The sequence below is a fragment of the Gavia stellata genome, chromosome 11 (assembly GCF_030936135.1).
Source record: "Gavia stellata isolate bGavSte3 chromosome 11, bGavSte3.hap2, whole genome shotgun sequence".
Taxonomy (NCBI): domain Eukaryota; kingdom Metazoa; phylum Chordata; class Aves; order Gaviiformes; family Gaviidae; genus Gavia; species Gavia stellata.
The window spans coordinates 29,029,329-29,054,431 of NC_082604.1; the positions used below are offsets into that span (position 1 = coordinate 29,029,329).

General features: G+C 41.8%; 1 protein-coding gene across 1 annotated transcript; it reads right to left on the bottom strand.

The window, feature by feature from the left end:
- TIPARP (TCDD inducible poly(ADP-ribose) polymerase) lies at positions 1-25,103 on the bottom strand. The gene is made up of 6 exons (XM_009809485.2): positions 25,060-25,103; positions 21,923-22,923; positions 7,826-7,994; positions 6,109-6,290; positions 1,660-1,935; positions 1-621 (listed from the first exon to the last, which is right to left on the bottom strand). Exons 2-6 carry the CDS (start codon positions 22,858-22,860, stop codon positions 174-176), a joined length of 2,013 nt encoding a protein of 670 aa, XP_009807787.2. The 5' UTR covers positions 22,861-22,923; positions 25,060-25,103; the 3' UTR covers positions 1-173.

Genomic DNA, 25,103 nt, shown 5'->3' on the forward strand with positions numbered 1-25,103 from the left:
AGTGCACAATTGGTCACTTCAGATCTTCTTTTCTATGTTTTGAGATTTAGTTCCTTCCAAGCAAGTAATTTAATCAGTTCTGCAACGTCCAAGGTTGGTTTTTTTCCACAAAAACTGCTACCAATGCCGGATAAGAGAGTTTATTAAAACAAGTAATTTAGCAGCACAGGTTTTCAAATGGAGACAGTGTTACTAACTTCTTCGTATTGGATAATAAAATAAGGGTAGCTCTGATCATCATTAAAAATGACAAAAATCTGAGGCTCAAAGTAATTGTCCACACAAGAGTCGTAGAGGTCGCTGGTAATGCTGCCAGGGTTCACCGGCGGAGGTCTCCTCATGGTGTGGTTACCCACCGTGTACCTTCCGGTCAGCACTTTCGCCAGGAACATGTAATGAACTCCTTTGGGTGACCTTTTGGAAAAGTTGTGGGAATAGCTTGCCTTTCTGGCAAAGTAACTGCCCTGTCCAAACATGGTGGCATGCTTCCCACAGACGCGTGGGTCGAAGTTGTGCTTGCAGATTCCATCCACCACGTCCTGGGAGGTGCCATGGAACAAATGCCTTTCGTTCATTATCCTGTCGAGCCCAGTCATTTTTTTTGACATATATTCCTTTTTTCTGGAATAGAAAACGGAAAGTGAAGGTGAGCATTCATTGCAGATCTGCAAGGGAAAAGCAGTTTTCACTACAGCTGTTAAAGTATCAGTATTATCCTCCGGAGTATCAGAGCTGTAAGAGGAGATATGAAAACATTTCTGTATGGATAGCAGTGTGGGTCTTCCACTTTCAAATAAAGCTTCTGTGTGAAATAAGTATTTTTGAAAGGTCCTGAGCTGATGCTGCTGGAGGCAGAGCTCTCTCACCTGCACAGCAGCAAAGGCAAAGCAGCTTGAGAAGTGCCTGCTTATCTTTGCCTGTATTTCACCTTGGATGCAAAAGGAAATCTTCCTCAAAGTGAAAGCAAGGGCTGTGCAAAAATGAAATTCCTCTACATCTTCAGAAGAGGCCCCAGAGAGGAATTATGGAGAGACAGGATGGATGAAGATGCTCTAGACCAGCATGAATACTGTATGAGTCTCTGCTCACACAGCCCGTCCCTTGACTTCTCCCGAGATTCTGCATTTTTTGGGAAGGAGAGAGAATCCACAAATCTAATTTCCTATCTGTTACAAAGAGGTCAAGGGATGACAACTTTCAGAGACAGCGTCTTTGGTCTGAACGGGACTGACTGACACAGGAGTTCGTCTCTGCGACACACTGTAAGACCCTGGGTCACCATGTTCTGGGGAGCCAAGGCACTAATGGCTATCTTCAATACAGAGCCTACTTGATGAAAACAATTCCTCCTAGTTTGGCTTGAAAGTGAACGGAAGGTTTTTCAACTAGGTATCCTAGATTTATTTAAAAGTTTCTGTGAAGATACATTTTACAGAAGTTATTACTAGATAGTTATTAAACTTCTGACACAGGACTTTCAGGGTAAGGTATTTTTCAGCTTTTCAGATCAAGTTGTTCAACTGAAGATGCTCCTTTTCCTCAGAAAATCTGGAGTTTATGTATTCTACTTAACGATCAACTTATATTTTGCAGCCCAAATTACATATTTTAGGCTACTTTTTCCACTATTGTAAAAGAATGGTGTTTGCATCATCTTACCTTTTATATTTCTCCCAAAGAAACTGGTTCTGCACTCTCAGAATTTTCAAAATTTTGTATTTGGTCTCTGGCACAGTCTTGTGAAACAGGTTATAAATGGTTCTATAGCTTCTATCTTCCTTCACAACAGGCACTTGGATGAAGTCCTGAGATGGATCCATAGTAATCCAGGTTTCAGGATAGAAGTTTGGGGAGGTAACAGCAGTTGGAGATAAGACATGCGAGGAAGCTGGTTCAGCTGATGGAGAGGGTACTGGAGAGTTGCCACCCAAGGTCCTAGTTGGGGAAGGAGAAAAAGGTTGTGCTTAAACATTCACGAACGGAAAAGCTTCGAATCACATTTATTTCATCACCAACGTATCTTAAGCAATTGCTGTTCTTCAGTTGTGTAACAAATTACGTATTTTTACTGCTCGTTTAAAACAAACCCACCAGCTATTTCTGCTATTTTCATAACTCCTCCATCAACACAAACTAACAACAAAATCTTGACTTTCAGGGATGCTGTTCCGCGTAGGGAAATCTTACTGCTTGATGGTGTTTAAAAGCCTACTGTCATCATTATTCACATTCTGGGGCGGGGTTAGAAACTACAGGAAGGCAGAACGCTACCAAAAACAATTCTTTTGTATGCTAGCTATAAAGTATTAGTGATTTTAATGTAACAAATAGGATGTATGGAATAAGAAAAGGTTAATAATATGGCAAAAATTTGACCTTATTTCCTTAGAATACAATATAAGGAGTGGAAACATGTACTTTCTTGTACAGTATAAATAAGGAATAACCCCAACTAATAACATTTTATAGGCGAAACTTGCCGATATTTTACTGCATTATCACAGAATCATGAAGGTTGGAAAAGCCCTGTCAGATCATCAGGTCCAACCACCACCCCAACCCCCCCATGCCCAGTAAACCATGTCCCGCAGTGCCACATCCACACGGTCCTTGAACACCTCCAGGGATGGTGACTCCACCACCTCCCTGGGCAGCCTCTGCCAGTGCTTCACCGCTCTCTCAGGAAAGACATTTTTCCTAATATCCAGCCTGAACCTCCCCTGGCGAGGAGATGCTACGTTTTCAGTACTACCCAGTATCGTGCTGAGGAAGGCGCTCTCATTTTCATTTGCACAGCCCAGATGTAGATTTGCACTTGCAGTTGCTTATTTTCACGCGACAGAGCAGCCCCTCCTCTTGGGCGTGCTGCCAGGTAAGAAGTCAGGAAGGGGTGAAGGAGGGGAGCTGCTGCCTGTAACGGCCCTGGCAGGAAAGCAGCATGGATGCCAGAAAAACAATGGACACCAGTAAAATGCAGTTAAGGACACCAACTGTGGTGTGTCAAGACTTTGTTCTTAATAAATACCTGCACCTGCGTGGAATTTTTCACACTCTTGAAGCTGCTAAATTTAGAGAAAGAGTGTGGCATTTATGGCTTATCTTCTCCTGATTATAATCTGAACAAGCAAGCCTTACTCAGGTGAATAATCCTTACTTACTGGAGTTCTCCCGCTTAGGTCAATGAAAACACTTTGAACATATAAAGCATGCGGGTTCAGGCTCTGGTTTTCCCACTTTCAGTACACAGCTCTTTGGCTCCTGCAAGCTGGTGAGGTTCCCTTTCAATTGCAAGAATATATGGAACTACCTCAGAATTTCACCAGCTGAGTATTTCATCAAAGTGTTTTCATAGGAAAAGCTGCTATTGACTCCAGGACCGACCCAGAATGAATGCAGATGGGTAAGGTGCACCCAGAAGTAGGCAGCTCTTGCTAGGAAAGACTACAAAGTCAGAGGTGCCCACTGGCTGGCTGGAAAGACACAAGATGAATCTTGTCTCTAAACCCCACAGACGACCTTAAATTAAATGCCATTAAATTTCATTAAATTAAAGTTTAATGAACATTAAAGTCCATGAAATTTCTCAGGTCACTTGTGTTCTGATAACACATCACTGCCAAAGCTTAAGGAGAAAACCTGCTCTGACTGGGAGGAAACGGGGAACATGAAGCCTTTGTGTATTCGTCTGGGGCAAACTGAGGTTTGACAACATCCCGGGCCAAATCCTGCCTCCCTGCCTATACACAATTGGATTTTGCACACAGCAGCGACAGGCAAACTCGGTTCCCTACGCCGTCTTTATAAAAAGTTTACTGGCGAACAAAGTCTTGAAGCTTTGCTAAAGGCAAAGCCACTTCCTCCAGAGTGACTCTCCAGAAATCGATCTTCTCTTGTTCAGGCACGATGCTGCCTGAAAAGCCGCGTAATCGTGACTTCTGCACTCAGCCAATCTGTTCTCAAGGTACTGAAACACAATCAGAGGAACTTCTGATTGTCCTTGCTCGTTAGCCTGCTTTTCTCTGCAGCGCCAACATAATTATCTAGATAAGTAAGAATTCTACTGCTAGTCCCATCATACCTACAGAGATGTCAATTAAGGTTGCCTTTCAGAATGTTTAATGCTAGTGATATATGAGCCTGAAAGAAACGTGTGTGATTTTTTTGTGTGACCCAGAAATAATTTAATGTGATTTTCTGATTGCAGGTTGAGCTTTTCAGGTCTATAAAAAAAGTTGGGAGGAAAAAGCTCTATTTTTAAATTGATACATTCGATTTGCATCAGAGAGATAGTAAATTATAACACCACTCACACTTTTCAGAGCAGACATACTCTTTAAAAAATTGTTCACGTGGCTTTCACCTGCTGTTCAAAGCTCAAAAGAGACCTCACTTTATTTGCATGGATTTGACTCAACTCAAAATTCTTCTCACTGTTTATTCATAGTTTAACAGAAACCCAGAAGATGGATTTTTCTAAGAATGATTATTAAAATCGCAGACTGCAATATTACGGTGTGCATTTAATTTATTTCTTTTCCCTCCTAAAGTCAGTGGGTAAAAAATATTACTATAGAACCTCATTCACTCACACTTGGACTGGAAGACCAAGCACAGATTAACAGCAAGTTATGGATTAATGAGTAAGTCGTCAAACACAATAAAACCACTGCAATCCTTTGGTGTACTTTGTTCATTTCTTCTGACTAGTGTAAATTATTTGTAAGCATTTATTATACAAGGAAAGCCATTAAAAAGCCAACATTTGTCAACCACTATCACCCACTTCCCCCAGCTTCTATTCAAGTATTCTTTCCCCATTTTATAACTGATTCAAGCAGGTAGCGGGGGGAAATAAAAAATCTCAGGTAGTGTTGTGTGGTAAGTGCAGGCAAAGGCTGACTTCTCAAGGATAGCTCCCATGCATATTTAAAACATTCTTTTGTTCTCTGCTAAGAATTGGTGGATTTTTAAGTAAGCATTACATGGTCTTTAGATAAAGAAAAGAAAAGAATGAGGTTTACTGCAGAACAACAGAAATTTCAGACCTTAGTTTATGGATTTGGTAGCTGGCATGAATAGTTATGGTCAAGCCCTCATGAGTGTAGAGTCCTCAAGGGTCCACTAAAATTAGTGGGAATTGCATAGTTTTAGCATATCTCAAAATTATACTTACACTGTAGTAAAACAGTCACTGGTAGCAAAACATCAGAGGAATACCCGAAATCCTTATTTTTCATTAAGATGACAATCAGAATTGATATAACCAGAAAGTCCGCGCTTGGTCTTTTTACCTGCACCCTCCCAGTATCTCTTTAATAATTTTGGGTTTCCTTCCTGTAAAACCGTATCTAAAAACATTTCTAACCACCACGTGTTTTGAGGCTCTGACCAAATTCACGTTCACCTCGCAATTAGATGCGGTAACGACCCTGCAAGCTAATGAGCATTCTAGCCCTAGTGCAGCAGTTAAAGCTCCTTTGACTGGCCCAGCATGCCAAGCTGCCAGTCAGACTAATGACTTCCACCCCTTTGCTAACAGGACAATATGTTCCTAACTACCGAACTCTGACGATAATGTTTCCAGCTGTGCTGGTGAGATCACAAAAATGGCATTTTTATGAGTTGTAATCAAAAATGACTACAGTGCAACACTTTCCTCACCCTGCCTTTGATGGGCGAGCGGGTTCACCCCCAGTTGGGATGACAATAAAAACAAGGCATGCTTTAATTGCGCTTGAAAAATTACAAAATGTTTGTGAATGCTCATTTTTATGGGACCTAGAAGTGATAGCCTGGCAATCACTATAGCCGGTGAGATGCTGAAAGCTGGACAATGCTTTTGGAAACTTAAGTACATCTGTGTTTCTGATGTTCCGAGATCCACAAGGTACATCATAACCTTTAAATAACAAACAGAGCCGAGCAGTAAGGAGTTCCTCAGATAATACTTATCTTGAAAGGTGGCAAGTGAGAACTGCCAGTAATATTGCTTCTGATTTTTCTACCCAATGGTGCCTATTTCTTTGTCACATCTTAAGGAACACAATTCTCCCAGACAGACCAACGCGGAGAACAAAGGCAAAGTTTCCATTTTGCTGGGATACTTACTGTAGAAACGGCATCAGCACAACGCATGAGCGAAGAAGGGGTCTCCTCTTGATTTCTCTTCTGAAACATGCATTTTGCTGGAATCCATCTTTGATGTTTAAGATATACTGATTATGCCAGGTAACAAACCGAACCTCTTTCAGACCCCGGCAGCTGGCTTCTTCTATCAATCTTACAACAGGCTGTTTTAAGAAAATTAAGAAAACAAAAGCATACGCATGATCAATTACATGTTCAAAAATTAATATTTTTGCCAGAGACCTCAAAGAATCCCTCTCTCTACTCCCTTCCCCTCTCTCCCCTGCTCTGAGGCACAAGTACATTTACACCACTGAAAAACGTTACGCGTTTGTAAGATCTGCCAACAAGACAGGTTTCACAACTTTCCAATGTAATTGGTGCTGGTGCTATCATATTTTCACATGTCAAATGTTATTCCCAATATCTACCCTGAAACTCCCTTGCCACAAACGACTTACATTTTGTCTTTGCCCGCTGAATGTGAAAAGCGGAAGTCTGCTGTAGAACAATCTTTATATATGAATATATTCTCATTGTTTTTTTTTTTTTCTTTTCTACGCTAGAGAAACCCAGTTCTTTTAACTTCTCCTCGCAGGTCAAACATCCTAAACTTCTTGTTATTTGTGGTGCTTTCTTCCAGACTCTCCAGTTCTTGCATATTTTTTTCCTTTGCAAAGCCCCAAACTGTATACAGTGCTCCACCTTAAGCTTCCTACCACGCTTATAAAGTCAGCCTGACGCATGAAAAAGATGAATGTGATCTAGTTTACACTGGTGGAGGTATTTCTGGCACTGCCAAAATTGTATGACACTGATGAGATTTTATTCAAAATACTATGTACGGCTCTGGCCAGCCAAAGATCAGCTCTTAACTATCACTGGTATTTAAAAGGCTTACCGGAGAGCTTACTTGAATGAACAGAAGTATTCTGGTTTTTGTCTAGCACAATCCTGTTTGACAGTGAATTTGACTTCTGTGCCTATCATTGGGGTTACAGGGTTGGAAGAGAGAAGCCCTCTTTCATAGAATCATAGAATAATTTGGGTTGGAAGGTACCTGGTATGGAAAACTGTGGCCATTAAAGACCAAAGGGCAGCGGTGACACTAGAACGAGTGTGCATAAGCCATCGCTGAATAGATTTGAACTAGACATTAGGAAAAGGTCCCGAAGGAGCAGGGGCAGGCAGCTGCAGGACCATCCAGCCGCAGCGTGTGTGGTGCAGCCTACAAGACAGCAAAGGCTGGATCCTGTGAGCCTGGAGGCTCACGCCCTGCGTCGCGGTATCTTTGGGGACAGGTAAATAAATTAAAAACTGCAAAGCAAAATGGTAGTGGTGTTAAAAAGGCTGCAGAAAGCTGCCCCCCATCTTAAAACCAGATTTCTAGGGATTAGAAAGGACTTTCTTGGTACTGACACTGGCCAGTTTGCTCTCTTAAGTCGACAATTTGGTCAGCCCCTGTGTCTCCGATGTTTTCAGGGATAATTCAAGGTGCAGCTCAGCAGAGCAGAGTTCTCCTTTTATTGCTTTTTCAGTTCAACGCTGACCTTCTTGACTATCTTCCTCAACAGTAAGTAACTTTCCTGAATGTTCAAAGAGGAAACAGACTAAAAATGTATCTATAGTTTATAGTATACACTGTACATAGCGTTTTGGGTTACAAGCCAAAAGCAGGATTCTGGAACGTGTTAAATACCTCAGAGTATTCTCTCCAGCCAAAGTGGTCCCTGCAGAAGTATTTCCAGACCGTGTAGTAGCTGGAGCTGGAGCTGGGGCAGGAAGGTGTGGACAGCCGCCGCATTTGGTCAAACTCAACAGTTTCATATAATTTCATAACATTCAAATCCACCCAAAACTCATGTCCCCTGGAAAGAACAAGAAAACCAAAGAATTCTCACCTTTTGTAATCCATTAAAAAGATCTTTCAGAGATACTAAAACAGACAGTCAGAACTACAGTTAGCATAGTCCACTTCAGGAGTCCCACGAGCTTCAAGCGGGCACAACACAGAGACAAGTGCATAGAGCAGGCCACTGAAGAGCTGTGAGAGCAAAGTAACTCTTCGAGAGCTGCCAGGGCCAACGGTGGAAAAAACGTGGGCTTCAGTGCAGAAAGACGAAAACCCAAACCCAGCAGTCTTCATAGTCCAGTGGTATTTATTCAGTATGCATGAATGGCACAAAAATCAATATACATATCCTTGACATTTTGAGCAGACTAAGTAAATACAACACGCAACCACATTGGATGAAGCAGCCACATACTATTCAAAAGGTTATTCTTGTGAAAGTTAGTGCTTCAGGGAAGAAAAGAAAATGTAAATGGCTCCAGACGAGGAGCATCTGCTGCCAATCCACCAGAGAGTTCCAGTATCTTTCATCACGTGCAGCAGGAAAGAACTAGCATAATATGAAAAGGAAACATGATTTCGCACTTTTGGAGCCTATGCTTAGGAATACCGGCTTTTTTCCAGTAGCTCTATTGCTGCTACAAAAATCAATGCCAGCATGCAACTTCATGTAAAGTGAAGCAGCGCTTTCAAAAGGACCTAACAACAACAGAGGGCTACGGACTAAGAACCAGAGTATACCCTTCATCAAGAGGAGAAAAACAGAAGTGCATTTCCTCTACACTTTACAAAGTCATGTTTAACAGCGCTGTGGAAGGCCTCGGCAAACAGTTTCTAACGCTGTTTCATTAGTCAGTGTTGAGAGGCATCAAATTAAAGAACATTCTCAAGTAAAGCATGGAGTTCTGAAGCTCTGCTGATCATTAGACAACCACTGGTTTCTTAGCAATCAAGAACTTCAGAAATTCATAGAAATTGGAAGAAATAACAGTAATATTTATTCCTACAAAAGTCATTTTTTTAGAACTGGGATTAACGTATTTCCAAAATCATGCTGTTTACATAATTAGTTTTATACTTTTATAATCTCTTTACAAGTTGCCAGCTTACTGCTATTCATTAACAGTTACTAATCTTTGGCAACTGGAAATGCAGCTTTTGAGACAATATAAAATATTTCCTTTGACTTCTTAACAGCCAACAGAAATCAAGCTGATACTTGAAATCTACAGTTTATTTTTAAAACTTGGGCACATGAATACCATAGAGATCAAAGTACTGTGTATGAAATTTGCCACATCAAGTGACAGCTGTTCTAAACATCTCTACGATTTTATGAATACAGAGTTGCTTGAGAATGGCTGCAATTTTGCTAGCTATTTCACACTCTTACTGGTACAGTTGCTGAAGAGTTTTATTATACTACTTCCACAGAAAACTACTGAAGAGTTCCCACTTCAAAAAAACGATGATCAGTTGGAGTGAGCCTTCATTTCTCAACAGGAGGTTCAGGTGCGTAGCTGTTCCCAGTGTTTATCATCATCAATTAATTGCATTTGGGTCTGTGAAGTGCTAAGCACAGTTGGAAGTATGAAGCGCTTTCCTGACATAGACGAAAGGACAACGCATCTGTTCCTCCGGGCTCACAGTCAGGGGACCTCACCCACTGCTCTTTGGGTAAATTTAGATTGCTGTCTGTGTTTTCAATAAGTGTTCATATAGACTTAAAGAAAAGACAGAACAGTTGCAAAAGTCAAATCAAATGTCTTAAAAATGCAGCTCCACAATTTTAAAATTCTTTGGACACAAAAATCATTCTTCTTGCAACTCCCTTGGCACCCCCAGACCAAGCCAAGCCAGCATGGGTTTGTCCCACTCGCGTCAGGGACATCTGTCCCTGCCACAGCAGACCTGCCTGCAGCAGGAACGGCTCCAGCCAGCTTTCTTCCCCTTTACGCTGAGAACTTATTACCGAAAAGGAACATCTTGCCAGTCCCTGCACGTGGTTCTCTAAAAACCGGCATAGAACCACACTAATTAAGATGAAAATTTTGTCAAGACGACACTATCACACCAAATCTGTAGACGGTTTAACAGTGTGTTCCCTACTTGCGTCAACGGCATACAAACTCATTACGGTTAGAATATGAGCACAGGAGGAAACTGGCTATTCTGCGTAGGAGTTGTATTTTAAGAACCCGTGTCTTCCCATCCAAGCTGCATCCCGCCGCGAGAAGTCCGATAGACTAATTAAAGCTGACATTCCAGAGCCCGCTGCATCAGCGGCTAGTGCACGGGCACCCACGCCACTCAAGAAAACACATATAACAATAGGACGACAAGACAAACGTCAGAGACAAGTGACACAAGACAGATCTTGTCAGAAGGCAAACTAGCACTTGGCAAAATCAATGATCAGTACAAAGGGACTTAAAGTAAACGCAGGGCTTAAAAAAGTAGGGCTGAAAAAACCAGACACACTTTCTGGAGTGAAAAAACTAGTAACAGATCACCCCACCTTCCTGGTATGTAGTCATTTTGTTCCATAACAGCAAGCTACAATCTACTTTATTTGAAAACAATGTGTGAAATCATGAGGAAATCATCTCTCTGAAATACCAAGGCTGTGATTTTATTTATAGTATTTGCAGGCAGCACCATAAGCATGATTTTTTGAGTGAATTTCTTCATGAATATATTTTTAATGCTGCTTTAGGGACATTTGCTTTTTCTTATCAAAACATAGTGTTACAATTCTGAATTTCAGTCCCTAATAAAGCTGTCATTTTTCAGAAAAGCGCGTTTAGCGATTGATATAATTTATATTATCCTTTTGGAGTGAGAAGTTGGACTTGCTGTTTTGGGGCTATGTTGCACCTACAAATCCAAGTCCTGAATCAAGACCCCCAGGTACCGTGCTGCATTTTGTATGAAACGAACACCTCAACAGGTATTTCCCAATACAAAACCTCACAATTCGAGCATTCATTCTCACTTCGATCTCTTTCCAGGTCAAATACCGTAACATGGTTCTCCCTACCCCAAAGATCTGTGACCTCCAAGAAAGTGCAAAGAAATGGAAAACCTTTTCTTTATGAGTAAATTATTTTCTTTTAAAGGTGGTAAAACCCAGCGGATTATTTAATTTTAGTATAACTTTGCATGTTGCATGTGTTATACTGAAAACTGATAATGAAAAAATGTTTGCAGTAGTTCTATGCTAATGCAGTGCAAAGTAAAGAGAATCTGAAAATCAACATAACACTCCAAACACGATGAAGATTAGCCACTAGCATGCTGAGCTCTTTCAAAAGTAATCACATACTGGTTAATATCCTAAAAAGTTAAAGGTCTGTAAGATTTTGAAGACTGGAAAACAAATTCCACAGACACTTAAAATATGGCTGGCTTCTGATACACGACTTGGGTATTTCTAACATGGGCTTAACTGTGTTAAAATACAGACTCCAACAGACATGCACAGCTCCGTAGCAAAGCAAGGAGAATCAAAGCAATGCAATGGGAAGGACCCCGTAGAAGGAAAAACGCTTCCCGAGATGAACACAGTATGAGACTGCTTTTCCTCACGCTTTCAATGCGGAGCAAGCAGATCTTCAGGATGAACTCCTAAAACTCTGGGTTGACAGCGCCTATGCAAAAAAGGGGGGTTGCGTGCAGACACGTTCTAACTGCAGAACGAGTGGGGAACCATAGGGCTTCTGCATGGCTTTCTGCTAGCAGTGCTAACGACAACATGAAAACTTCACATACAATTCCAGTAAGGCTCTGTTTAAGATTTGTAAGGCTAACAACAGCTTACAATGAAAATAGCTTCTCTGAAAGCTCAACATTTTTCTGCGAAACCTGTAGAGAATGTGCCAAATTACTTCTCAGTACTGAAAAATGTAATGGTTGTCTGCTGTTTGGGATTTTTTACATTTTTGTAGCTCACTGCTTCTGCCTCTTCTTTATCAGATTCCCCTCCCCTGTAAGCAAACTGAGGACAGGATGGTCATCGCTCGTTGACTTACGGCGACAATTCACTGTAACAAGAACCCAGGCATCAAGCACCGAAACAGCCCATCACCACCCCTTCAGACATTCTTCTTGAAAGCCTATGTACAATACAACACATGCATTGTTCTTGTCTCCCCCTTCCTAAATAGAACGGCTCAGTCTATCAGACTGTAAAGGTCACAGCAGTTCTGAGTGACCCACCTTTCGGTGTGCACCCGTGCCACGGAGAGCAGAGCTCTCCAGGCTCCTGCACACCTAGCACTGGCTTTCAGCCTGTTTAACAGAAATCCATCATTCTTCACCTAAAGATGGGGATGCCAGCTCCAGGCAGTTGCTACCTGGGTTACTTACAGTTTCTCTCAGAGAAAGAGCTGCAGCTCAGAACCCAAAAAAGTGCTCTCTAATTGTTTCTTGAAGAAAAAATGCAGTCATTTCTTGGTATGGTATCTACCAATTTCCCTTAGCTGTGAACAGGGAAAGGTTCAGCAGTTTTGGGATGTAACATATGCAGAATTTTCCTGAAACTCAAACTTCTGTTAAATTAGGGATGCTTTAAAAAATGGTATTTTTATTTTTCAACTTGGTAAAGTGTCTGGAATGCTACTTCCCATTAATTTTAACAGAAAATTAAGTGACCACAATATCTAAACGCCCTGAAATCTACACAACAGTGTTTTATTTTTCCGCTGAATACTTTAAAAACTTTTAAACTCCACACACATTTTCTACCTAACAATAAATTATTTGTAATAACACCACATTATTTTATACAGCTGAAAATTTTAGACAAATGCATTTATTTAAATGACTGCATCTGAAAAACACACTATGTGCCCAAAAGCCTACCTGATTTTTTTTTTTTCCTAATTATAACATTGGGAATAAGGAAAGATACCCTTTCACAAAAAACCTTGATTCACAGAAAATATATATTACTCCAATGCTCATTTACATTTTTAACAGTGTATTTCTCTCTTCAGAAGTATTAACTTTTTCAAATTATAATATTTACTGGCTTTCACGCTCTGAAATCCTTATTTATATTTAGCAAAGTTGTTTAATAATAGCTCTTCAGTTAAAGCACTTCCCCCGTGTATTGAAAAGCCTATTACCAGCTTACATAATGCAAAGCCATGAAAAAAAATGAATTGTGATTACAGCAAGCGATGGCGTGATTACATTCCTGGCTTCAGCTTTAAGACACCGGTGACGAAAGCAAATGCAACAACTGTACCTCTCAACTACCCGAGGCCTAAATACAGGCGAAAGACCCCAAATTTAGGGTTCAAGAACAGTAAGAATGCGAGATGCTCAAGGTTACGTTTGATATGTTCTTTAGCATAACATCACTTTATCTTCACACAGTATAATGATTTACTACTTCTGAGGTACAGCGTACACTAGCTAAAGTAAAGGGTATAGGTTATGGATAACATATAGATTGGGAGAGGGAAAAACCAACAATGAAGCAGCAAGACACACATCGCCTGGTTTTGTGCCCTGAAAGGAGCACAAGAGAACACGTAACACATCACGGGCACGTGACTGCACGGGTAACTGCACCTCCGGGAGATGCTCGCATGCAACGGCGATGAACCATTCGGGTACTATCATGATGACGGAGGCAGAACAAAACCACACAAACCCAGCAATTAAAATCCTCTCTGGTACGCAGGGGTGAAACAGACCCATCCCAACGATTCCTCTGCACCGTCTCCAAAAGACGAGCTCCGTGAACAGGGTCCATCGCTCGTTACGCTTTTCTTGGGCAGTTCGTGTTAAGGAAGAGGAGAGTTTTGTAGATAAGATGACTAAAAAAATAATCTAGTATTGCTACTCATGGACTTTGAAGTCTCTATCTGGAAATACTGTTCTGGAGAAGAGTGGGAAGGAGATGATGAAGGCTACTGTTTGTCAGACATCTGGGAAAGCAGGAAACGTACTCAAATTCCTTGGTGGGGCAAAGTGCTACTCCCACTGCCTCTTTGCATCACGCAGCAGAACAGCCTTCAGTACAGCTTGAAACCAGGAATAAAAACAATGCTTTTTCTACAGTAAAATTTATTAAACCTCTCTGCAAACACCAGAAAACCTTGCCTCATCTTGCTTCTGAGGTAGAGAATTACTAGCCCCATTTTTTCCCCAGGAGAGACAGAGGCAGAGAGAGACTAAAATAGACTCCAAAGTCCCACAGAGAATCTGTGCCAGAGGTGGGAACAGAGATTTCTTAAGAACTTCTCTTCACTGACTAACCAAATAAAGGTCTCTATTTATAAAATAAAGCAGTTCGATGGAATTATTTGCACTGAAAGAATAAGCATATTGAACTCTCTTAAGAACACAGCACACAACCCCAAATTTGGTGCTGTACAACAGTGCAGTTCAAAATAAAATTCCACAAGTGCTTTCAACAGCAGAACCTGGTTCCCCGACTAAGTTACATTATCCCTGTACCCTTTCTATAAAAAATAACACAAAGACATAATCTCGTCAGGACACTGAACCGAGTAGGTGTCTCAACTAGCAAGTCACACATCGAAGTCTTTTCTCAGGCGAACGTGGCCTGCTAAAATAAGGGTATTGGGACTCACTCTTCCTTGCATTCTTCTGAAGAACTTCATCCTAATGCATCAATCTCCTGCGCTCTTTCCATTAAGACAAACGTTCGCTCGATGTTATGTACAAATAGCTAACTAGGAGAAATATTTTTTGTAAGTGCTATGAAAATGCATGTGGTTTCGAACTCTTCTCCCAAGTTCAGCTATATGTCATGAGTCTTATCGCAAACAGGGTTCAGAAAAAAAAGAAACGTAGCGATCAACAAAGGTCTGTGCAGGAAATGAAACTCGGTTCCCATCAGAACAGCTGTGATACAAAGCAAGACTGCGAGTTAAACACCACTTAGGTGATGAAACTGTTGATTTTCTCTCTATGACTAAACCAGTTCCTCTCTGCAATAGCAACAACCCGAAAGCCGCTCCGGGGAACGGATGAGCTTAAAAGATCCAAACAGGTATGAAACAGTACAACCTTCTGTACTTAAGGTTGAAAGATTAGTCAGATGGAACTCAGCTACTGCAGGAGGTACAAGTCAGGCATTTAGACTTTCTGGGGACCCAAAATCGGCAATACTTCATCTTTTTCGTAGCAAACAGTTGTTTGAAGTTGCAAGCTGTAGTTCAGCTTTGGGCGAGGGACCAAGGGTTTAAACGCCACTGTATGAAACTGAACTTCACTTTAAAAAGAAAGATCTTATTAAGAGGATATATTTGAAGCAAAGGTACTGCAACAGGAACGTCAGATCTCGGACAACAGCAGCCAAAATTTGCTCCCATTGAAACCCATACCAATTCCATAGGAGGTAACAGTAAGCAAGGGCCCAGGTAACGCTCACGAAGGGACATTCTTCAAACAGCTCTTCACAAGGCAGCAATAAAAATGCAGCCAAATCCTAGGTACTGCTATAAGGAGCATGAAAGGAAAACAGGAGCCTTCCCTCACAGAAGCAATACTTTGCACCAGGGCAAGAACAAAAACAAGCTGGTAAACATGGTCCTGCAGTCCTGATCTTATCAGTACCTCATCATTCTTAAACTGAAGAGGGGGCAGCAGGTGACAGGGCAGGAAATTAGTTTCGTATTTTACTCAGTTTGTTCCCTCATCTCTCTGCTGCGACTGAAAGCCATGCAGGAGGTGTACAGTGAGAAAGACTCAGAAAAGAGCAAGGTGCTACAGACAGATTTACCTCTACGCTTAAAAGGCTCCATCATCAAAGAGAAAAAAAAATAACCTATCAATAGAGTAGTAGCTTTACTGCTTTTCTTATATTTATTTTTTAAGAAGCTGACTGGGGGTGCTTGAAAAGCAATCTTCTGTAATACCCACAGTGAGAGGGTCTAGCCTGACTTGGTGTTTGTAAAGCTGAGCCAACTGCTGGGATGCTGGTCCAGATACAGACGCAGCTTCGATGAAAGCCTGGCCCCAGCTCTTTTCTGGCAGGGAAAAAAAAGAAAATAAAAAAAATCCACCAAGCTGTCTGACATACCGAGATACCATCTCTGGATCGGGAAGTCATTAAGGCATGACTGCTGGAAGATAAGCAACTGTACTGAGAAGCATGTTTGTTCTGTTCTACTCTTCCCAAGAAACTCACTGTTGGCCACTTTTGGACATGAGGTACTGGGTTAAAACAGTCCTTTGGTGTGAACTACTGCTAAGTTCTAAAAATGTGTAGCAATGAGGATGTCAAAAGCATTCAAATCTTCCAAGGATTACTGCATGTACCGTATTTCATAATTCAAATCCAAGCTGCACCTTCTATTTGCAGTAGAGGACAAACATGCATGTCCCTGTCTGAGATAGATTGCTGGTTTCAAAGGTCTCCTATCCACACCAGAGGAGGATACATTTTGCAGAGAGTTTTATTTGTTAGTTTTAATTTCTGTATCAGTAGATGTTCTAGAGACAGCACAAGCACAGCTCCGAGTGGCAACAGATCCGATACGGCGCAGGGTTTTCACGTCTCGAGCAAGGTATTTGCTTTCACAAAGCTGCAATATGAACACATTCTAAAGCACTTAGATGGAGTCTGAAGTCCCATTTTTAAAAAATGTTCTGCACAGACACGCCTACTGCCTTTTCTTAGAATTCTATCCAATCTCAGGGCTTGAAATACCTCTGAGATTTACAATAAATAATGAAACTGCATCAATTTCATCAATGCTTTACATAAGATGGTATTATACAAGGCTCACACTCACTAGTGACCACCAATTCTGGATGTTTCAGTTTCTGAATGTTCCATCCAATGTTTCATGCCTCACCCGCCACAGGCAGCTTCCCAAAAAAAGGACTCCTTTATACTTTTGACTACGAGTACCAAATTTTGCAATTATTGCTCAGCTCAAATCCCTACTGATTTCAACAAATACATGTACCAGCTAGGAAGGAACTTCATGATCACTGCTCTTGCTAAGCAAATAATTGTAACAGACTCTTTCTGTTCCTCATCCCTACCGGAACGGGCAGGCAGACAATGCTACAACACTGTGCCTGCTAAGCACAACCATAAGCAACTCTTGTTGCCTGTAAGCAACTCTTCTGAGCAATCTGTTTCACCAATTATAAATCTTTGTTTCAGAAAGGACTGTTTTATTACTGTAAGTACACAGGGAACGGACTGACCTCAACCTGAAGCCAGGTGACAGCTGTTTCCAAAACTGTAATCTGTTTATTGACATGAAACAAGAAGAGGGATATATGAGTGACTGACGATTCCTACGGCAGCTCAGCAGAACACTTCTAAATTCCCTAGATTTGTATAGCTAGAAGCCAATTAGTTTTATTTCATATGGAAATGATACTATGAAGTGGAGCAAACAGGAATTCACTGAAGTGGACTATTATAAAGCACAAGGCAAACACTTCTAAAATCACTTCACATGCTTTTTATTTAGGGTCTCTGTCTTGCATTCCTTCTAGCAAGGAATTAAAAGAAGTTCAAAACCATTCAGCTGTGTACATTCAAGAAAACACCACACACAAAATCACCAGACACAGTGAATTTCAGCTGTTTTCTCATCTCCGGTGCTATCAATAACATGAGTTACCTCATACACTGTGGCAGCTGTGCAGACCAGAAAGATAACTTCCTAAATTTAACTATTCAATTAGTCAGATGACACGCAGAAGTCTGTGAACAACTGAAATGCTTCCACTGTGCCCTGTATGATTTTAAAATCATATAAGCATATTCTAACAGCATCAGAGAAACGAGTTATCCCATGAACACAAGAACGAAGGAAAACTAGTTTCCTTTACATTTATTTTTGTTCTTACCTTTCCTTCCCAGGTGCCTCCATGTGCCCATCGACAACCCCACTGGGGAACACGCAGTAATTACTCTGACTTCATCCAAGAACCATGCATGTATACCGAGTAATTAGTCAACCGCTCCCAGGCAGACTACGTACCACTGGAGGTCCACCTGCTTTTCCCTGACTGGAGCCATTTCATTTTGGCCTTTCTCTTCTCACTGGAAGGAGCCATTTCATAAAACTTACAGAAGTTACATGGGGGGGAAAAAAAAAAAAAAGAAAACCAAAGCAACTATGAGAAGGTGTTGTTTCACATGCGTTGGGATATGCCGGGTACACGTAGTTGAACAGACGCTGCAGTTCCCATGGCACACAGGGAATGCCTCTTTGCCAAGAGAAAGGGTGGAATTTTCAGCCAAAGAGGGGGAACTGATGGGTCAGGAACTGCAGAGTTGTTTTAAACAAATCCTCCTGTAATCAGTAATGATGTTGCTTATTTTGAAAAGCAACATATGCACGATTGGACAGGTGTGTGCATGTGGGGAAAACCTGCTCAGTTCTGCAGCCAACTATTTCCCCTTACTAAAGAGCATCTGAAAATATCCCCGCTTGGGTACTCTCGTGCTGGAAAGCAGTACTTGGCATTGTTCTCTCAAATACTTAGCTGCAAGCTGGAACTTCTCCAGGGCTTCTCCTCACATGTGTGAAGAAAAGTGAGTGCTTCTCAGTGTTTTAACCTGCTTCAGTTCATATTCCCCATTTGTTTAGGGAGCTTGGTATTTGATAGACTTAAGAAAGCAAAAGTATAAACAATTTATGATGAAGTTTTATATTCAGTTCGAGGCCAAACTGCAATGAGTATCTTGGGCAGTCGCATTACAAAAAAGTAACTAAACAAGGTTTACCACTTCTCCTCCTTTAAGATCATGTTCCCTTAGGTGAAAGACAACAACTGAATGTGTATTTCACATTAGTCATCTCAGTAACACTGAGATGAAGAAAGATTCATATCAATAGCTACTTGAAGAACATCATATTTGAATTCAGAGCTTATTCTCTAATTGAGCCAATAGCCCAACACTTTCTTGAACGGCCCAACTTTCTTGGAGCAGCACACAATGGCAATATTATGCATGCAGACTGTAATGATTACTTACTATGGCATATAAACTGTATTTAAAACAAAGGAGAATAAACAACTACCACCCACTGGTTGTCAGCCTAGCTTCTGCACGGCCCTTCTTGGACATGCGAACTGCTGAACAGACATTTCCTTGTTGTATGCAATCTGTATAGATCGGCCTGTAAAGCTAGTCTGACCACAAGAGATTAATAGCTTTAGCCAAATAATGCGGTAACCATGTGAACGATGAGCTGTTCTAGCATGTTTGCGAGCCTCTCGGCAAGGTTCAACACGCTGCTATCTGCATCTTGTTGCCAGGAGACACAACATCGCCTGGGAACAGAAGGGAAGCCAGGCTGCAGTGTGCACCAGTGAACTCCATGGAGAGTCACGCTGAGTCCAAGCAGTCCACATCGAAAGGTTTAACAGGTTCTTCTGATACAAGATGATGTTGCGTAAGAAGAAACTGGCAACAGTACATAGAAAAACATTCACCCCCCCACTTCAAAATTTAATTCAAACCCATGTTAAGTCTAGGTTTTAATGCATATCAGATTCAATGTTTGAAATCAGAAGCTCTAGTCTTCAAGTTTCACTCCTAGGTTCTCACTGATACTTATCCACAAACAGCTTGGAAGCTCTCCAAGCTCTTCCACGGGATGAAATACATACAGGAGTTACCGAAACTGCCAATATGTCATTCCATGGTAAGCGTCTATTACAAATTTACAACAGTCATCCAACCTTGCACTGGGGCATGATTTTGTAGCACTGAGTGAAGCGAAGGTCTTCACAATGTCTTTTAAGAGAAGGAAGAGTACAGGCTATAGAATTAGCAGCTTGAAACAGAATTTAGTTAGAAGTACTGCTGTTCAAAATAATTTTAGTCTCAGTAGACTACTTTTACCTGAAGAAAACCGTTAGGCAGACGCTCACTGGGTAGCCAGTTCAACTCAGCGAGATGAAGTCTAGTTTGTATTCAAAGAATCTGCCTCCACTTCGACAGCAGAGTTTCACGCTGAGCGTGGAACCAGCAGCAGAGCTCTGGCCCAGCACACCTGGGTTTTCCGAGGCCACGCTGTTTCTCTGACTTCATTCACGGTAACAATGTCATGTGTCTGGCAACGCAGCCAGTAAGCTTCTTCCTCACCAGTTCAGACAGACAGAAACTCTGTGTACCAAGAGACCAAAATACCCACCAGACTGGAAACCTGCAGAGTAAGTGTAAAGGCGGACAACGCTATTCAGCCAATTTTACAGGCTGGAGATGACTAAGCAAATATGAAGCATTGTTTCTTGTAAAATTAATCATTCTTAACTCCACCATTTAGAACATGGAGGTCATGTGTGTAGTGATGCATCCTGTGATACAGGTTTCAAAAAGAAAACTTTTTGCACACTTGCACAGAGCTCAAATTTGAATTACTTGCATGGGCTTGTCTTATTTCTACATTTGCTCTTTTGTTTTCAGAAATAATTTAAAATACTTGGAAAAAAATGGAAGTTTCTCTGTTGTAAAATACAGCAAATTTTATCTGCTATGCAGTTACAGGATTTTTTTTTTTTTTTAAAACAGACTGGCACATTTTTTCAAGACAGTTTTATAAAATATTATTATTCCCCATTACATGTAATTCTTATTTCCTACTTCACTTTCATTTTCAGTGTGGGGTATCTATATTCTGGTATTGTCTTCAGTAAAAAGGATGAATCCGTAGGCTGATGGAGCCTGAGTTTTAGGGCCTAATCCAACATCCAGTTAGGTGAAAGTAAAGACTCGCACTGACTTTAAGCATTAGATTGGGTCTCTGATGCCTAAATGAGAAATTTCAGCATAGTAAATGTAAATTAAAACATTAAGGAAGAAGGGATATACTTCTTCAGAAGTGGGAGGGAGAAGAGGCAGCGAGAACAAATCCATGAGGACTCATGGCAAAGGCAATTTGAAGTTTTTACCACGCAGCTACAGAAGCGTCGCTTTGAACTGACTGTGGCTAGAATGAGTTGCACCGGGCTTACAGATTATGGCAGGGCAGATAAGATATGAGAAATTTGCATTGTATGTTTTCTCCAGAAAAAAGAAAAAAAAAAGAAGAGCAGCCTACACCCTGCGCTCATACAACCATGGACTGTATTGATCTGATGAACTTGTAAACATGAGCACTCCCTGCTACTATTCGAAATGGAACATGCATTATAGAAGTTAAAGTTTTGTTTTAGATCTCAGGGTGCAGGATCAAGCCTCAATTGATAGCCAGGGAAACTTAAAAGCTGGTTTCTAATTTCAGAAAATGAGTAGATAAACACTACTATGTATAGAAGAAACAATAGCATCTAATAAATGATTTAACGTTTTTAGATGACAACTTTAACAGATGATCGGCGTTTCTGAAGGTATTGCTCAGGTCGTTCACAGTGAATTAGCTGAAACATCACCATGTATTAGCAACTATATGAAATTACCAGCCAAAGGACTTAACAGAGTACCCATCTGATTTTAGCTGCTCAGAATGTAATTATGAAAACTGCGCTTGGAGTGCATAGTCAGTCTGGATTCACAGTGACAGAAAGCAACTGCTCTATCACTCCTGTTTGAATCGCTTCAAAGGCTCATTCCTGCTGCCACTTTTTCTAATACGGAGAAAAGACTCATTAGGAATGTCGAGGGCAAGTACAATGTTACACAACAGTCTCTATCAACTCTCTATGTCTACAGAACTGAGATTTTCTTATTTCATACACTTCAAGTCCTTCAGCTTCAAAGAATACTTTCCAGACGATAAACAGCAGTTTCAATTAGGCATGCAATAATTTTCTGTTGTGGCAAATTTGTTAGATATTATTGAGGTAACATCATCGCAGGGTTTATAAAACACTTGTATACAAAACATCGGGGAAAAAAGAACGCACATTCTGTTATATTTCTGCACCGCTGCCGAGTTAAGTGCCCTTGGCTTTGCTAGTAAGGGAGTAAATTGAGTTACCTACCGATATTTCACTTTGATCCTATCGTTGTCAGGGTTGCAGTAGAGTCTTTCCAGATGCTCCTGGGAGTCATTGGTCACACTTTGCCAACTCTGGGTTGCTGTCCTCCTCACTTGCCAATGATAAGGCAAGACGGTGTGATGTTTGGGACAATCATTGCCATAAACACAAGTGCCCTGGAGAAAATCCACACAGATTTCTATCCCGTCTTCCTGATGGGTGTGATATTGCAGCTGGTTCAAGAGCTCAAACACCAGATCAAGAGAAGCTTCTTCACTTTTATCCTGGAATATCCCAGCACTGAATTTATTGCTTGGGTTCAAATTGTATTGCATCGGACAGCTACTCTCTTGGCATAAGCCAGATGTGTAGCTTTCCAGAATCTTGTCTGGGAACAAAGGACAAGCTGCACCATCACTAGCAGCGGGGTGCAAAGGATGATCCTGGAATGATTCATTACGATTATCAGCAGCAGTTCCAGGAGTAGTTTCTGGTGAGAAGCCTTGCTCTCCTGACTGGACATCCTGCTCGGGATGCCCAGAAGAAGGACAAGCTACTGGCAACTGGCTCTGCACATCTGGAGCTGCTGGCATCAGCACAGTCACGTTACTTTCTGGCTGGGGGCAGGAAGTACCGAGGTCCAGAGTCTTTTTCACAGCAGGTTCACATAAATCACTATGACCACCACCTTGGCCTCGGGGCACAAAGACCCTATCCAAGGTCCCAGCTCCCAGCAAACTGGTGAAGATTGGCCGCAAAGCCCGGAGAGTTTCCGTGTCCAGTCTCTTCTGCACTTGCTGCTTCTTCTTGAAGCAAGGCTTCACTGGTGGTATCTTTTCAGACAGTCTTATCTGAGGAGGAAAGTCCTCTGAAGGAGGGCACTTCATTCCTGGGCAGTGAGCCGGCTGCACAACACACGCTGGCTTTGGTTCGGTGTCCATCAGACACAGACTTTGCTCTCTCCAAATCACTTTCAAATGTCCCAGAGCCTCACAAGAATCAATCTAGGGCAGAAAGGAAAACAAGACAGTTAATCTCTCTAATTGCTCATGGTTGACACGAACAAGATCACCCCTGGAGAGGATTTCGAGCCAGCAACAGCAAACTCCTCCCTTCTCTGTGACTGTGGGTAGCCCCTAGGCACGTAAAGCATGAAACCAGCTAAACTCAGGCTAATTAATCCCAAACACACACTCATCGTCTTCTCACACATGAAATCTCAGAGACACTCAGGCACGCACGCACACACAGTCCCGGGGGGGGGGGGGGAAGCAGGAAAGGGGGATGGTCTGATGCCCTCCTCCTGGTGACAATGTTTAATAATAAACAGCACTTCAGTTCATTATATTCCACAAAAGTGAACATCGCATTGTTCATTTTTATGCCTCCCTCACACACAGACCTGAGAACAGACCCATTAGCAGACACACAGCCCTGAATGTTCCCACCACACCTCAAACATTCACGCACCATTTCTTCTCCCACCAGATAAACGGGCAGACATACACATTCCCATTCCATTCACATATATCTTCCCTCATGCAATCTCACACAGCCACCCAGCAGCATCATCAGAGAACTGCTTGGCTTCACTTCAACGAGCAGCAAACTTCCTACTGACTTCAGCAGGGGCCAGGATTTAATCCTTGGGTTTTTAGACACGGGAATTCAAGTGCTTACACCCTGTTCCTCCTGCTGCGCATCTGACACTGACAGTCTCTTGCATGTCCAGACACTCCCACTTCACACACAGCCGTTCTCACATGCCCACACACTCTGACTCAGACGCACAGGCTGCACGCCGTCACCCCGCCGGGACACACCAAGCTCATTTCCCTCTGGCAAGGCCAGTCAACAAGAATGAAAACCGGGCAGTGAAGAAAACAAAGGGGTGCTAGTTACTCAGGAACAGAGAAAAATCCAATTATTTGCAAGATGAAAAATATTTTTTCCTAAAGTACAAATAAATAGTATGCCATGTACGTCACCAGAAAGCAAGCTCTGTACCTTTTAATCAGGAATCTTGTAATATTTGATTACATTTAATTAAACCCTCTTCAATCTCCTTGCACATAGCCTCAAAGCTTAGAGTGGAGCACATTAAGGACTACTTCCTGGATAAATGCATTCCAAGCAGAGCAACTTCTCACGGCAAAACAAAATCCCAGAAAACAGATAAAGTTTGGCAATAATTTCCTACTACTGATGATTTGCTCCGGAAAATTTCCCACCGAGTCTTCCTTATTTTGGAACATTCATTTATAAGGCTTTTGCATTACCCAGGGAAACAGCACACCAGGGTTGCCAGGAAAAAAAGTTGTACCTCTCCGGTTTCCCCTTTTCTGATTAAATTTAAAGCTACCGGTATAGTTGCCTGCCAGTTAAAACACACTCTAAAATTATCGGTATCTCTGTTATTCTTCCACAGGCGTCCCAGGGAATTCTCTTTCTAAACGACCAAGGGTACCTTAAACCTCTGAAGTTACTTGAAGGTTTAAGAATCCTCAACTCCGAAAGGAAAGGAATCGGACGCTTCGCTTCATCGTGCCCAGGTTTAACAGCCCCTGCGACATGCAAGAGGGTCTCCCAGGGTTCAAGGAAACCTGCTGTGCCGAGGAACTAAATAAGTGACCTGTGGTCATTTTTCAGCCGTATCTTTAATGCTATTTCAACACTGGTGTTGCTCACTTGACTATCATTTAAGTTTTGCTGCTATTTTTAAAGAACTGCCGTACTGTTCAGAGTTGAATCCCTCAACAGCTCTAAACACAGAAAGCAGCAGGAGTGAAGAACACCAGAATTTGTTGGCGTTTCTCTTTCAGCATTTTAACATCCCAGACCAGTCGCTCTTACTTAGAAAGAACATTAACAATCACCAAGAGCAATGCTCTATTTGCACGATACAGTTCAACAGAGGAGGGTCTCTCGGGGGGAGGTTTCAGTCCCTCAGCAATAGCCATCTCAGGCGAACCACACCTCCTTCGCTGAAGAAAGCAAGTCTAGCGGTCCCAAAATAAATTTAAAAAATGAAAAATAAGAGCAACAGCCCGAACGCAGAACCGAACAACAACAAGAGCACGCAAACCCTGACGGACAGACCGCCCCGCAACCTGCCCCGGCGTCCCCCCGCAGCGACCTACCGGCTTTTGCTCCCCTGGAGGGAGATTCCTGCGTGGTGGCCCAA

What these genes read in the sequence shown, in the direction of transcription:
- TIPARP (XM_009809485.2), bottom strand. Translation starts at nt 22,860, where the DNA reads ATGGACACCGAACCAAAGCCAGCGTGTGTTGTGCAGCCGGCTCACTGC. An exon ending in AGGATCAAAGTGAAATATCG is followed by an intron (nt 7,995 to 21,922) that starts GTAGGTAACTCA and finishes TGTTCTTTCCAG; the next exon opens with GGGACATGAGTTTTGGGTGG. An exon ending in CTTTGGGAGAAATATAAAAG is followed by an intron (nt 622 to 1,659) that starts GTAAGATGATGC and finishes TTTCTATTCCAG; the next exon opens with AAAAAAGGAATATATGTCAA.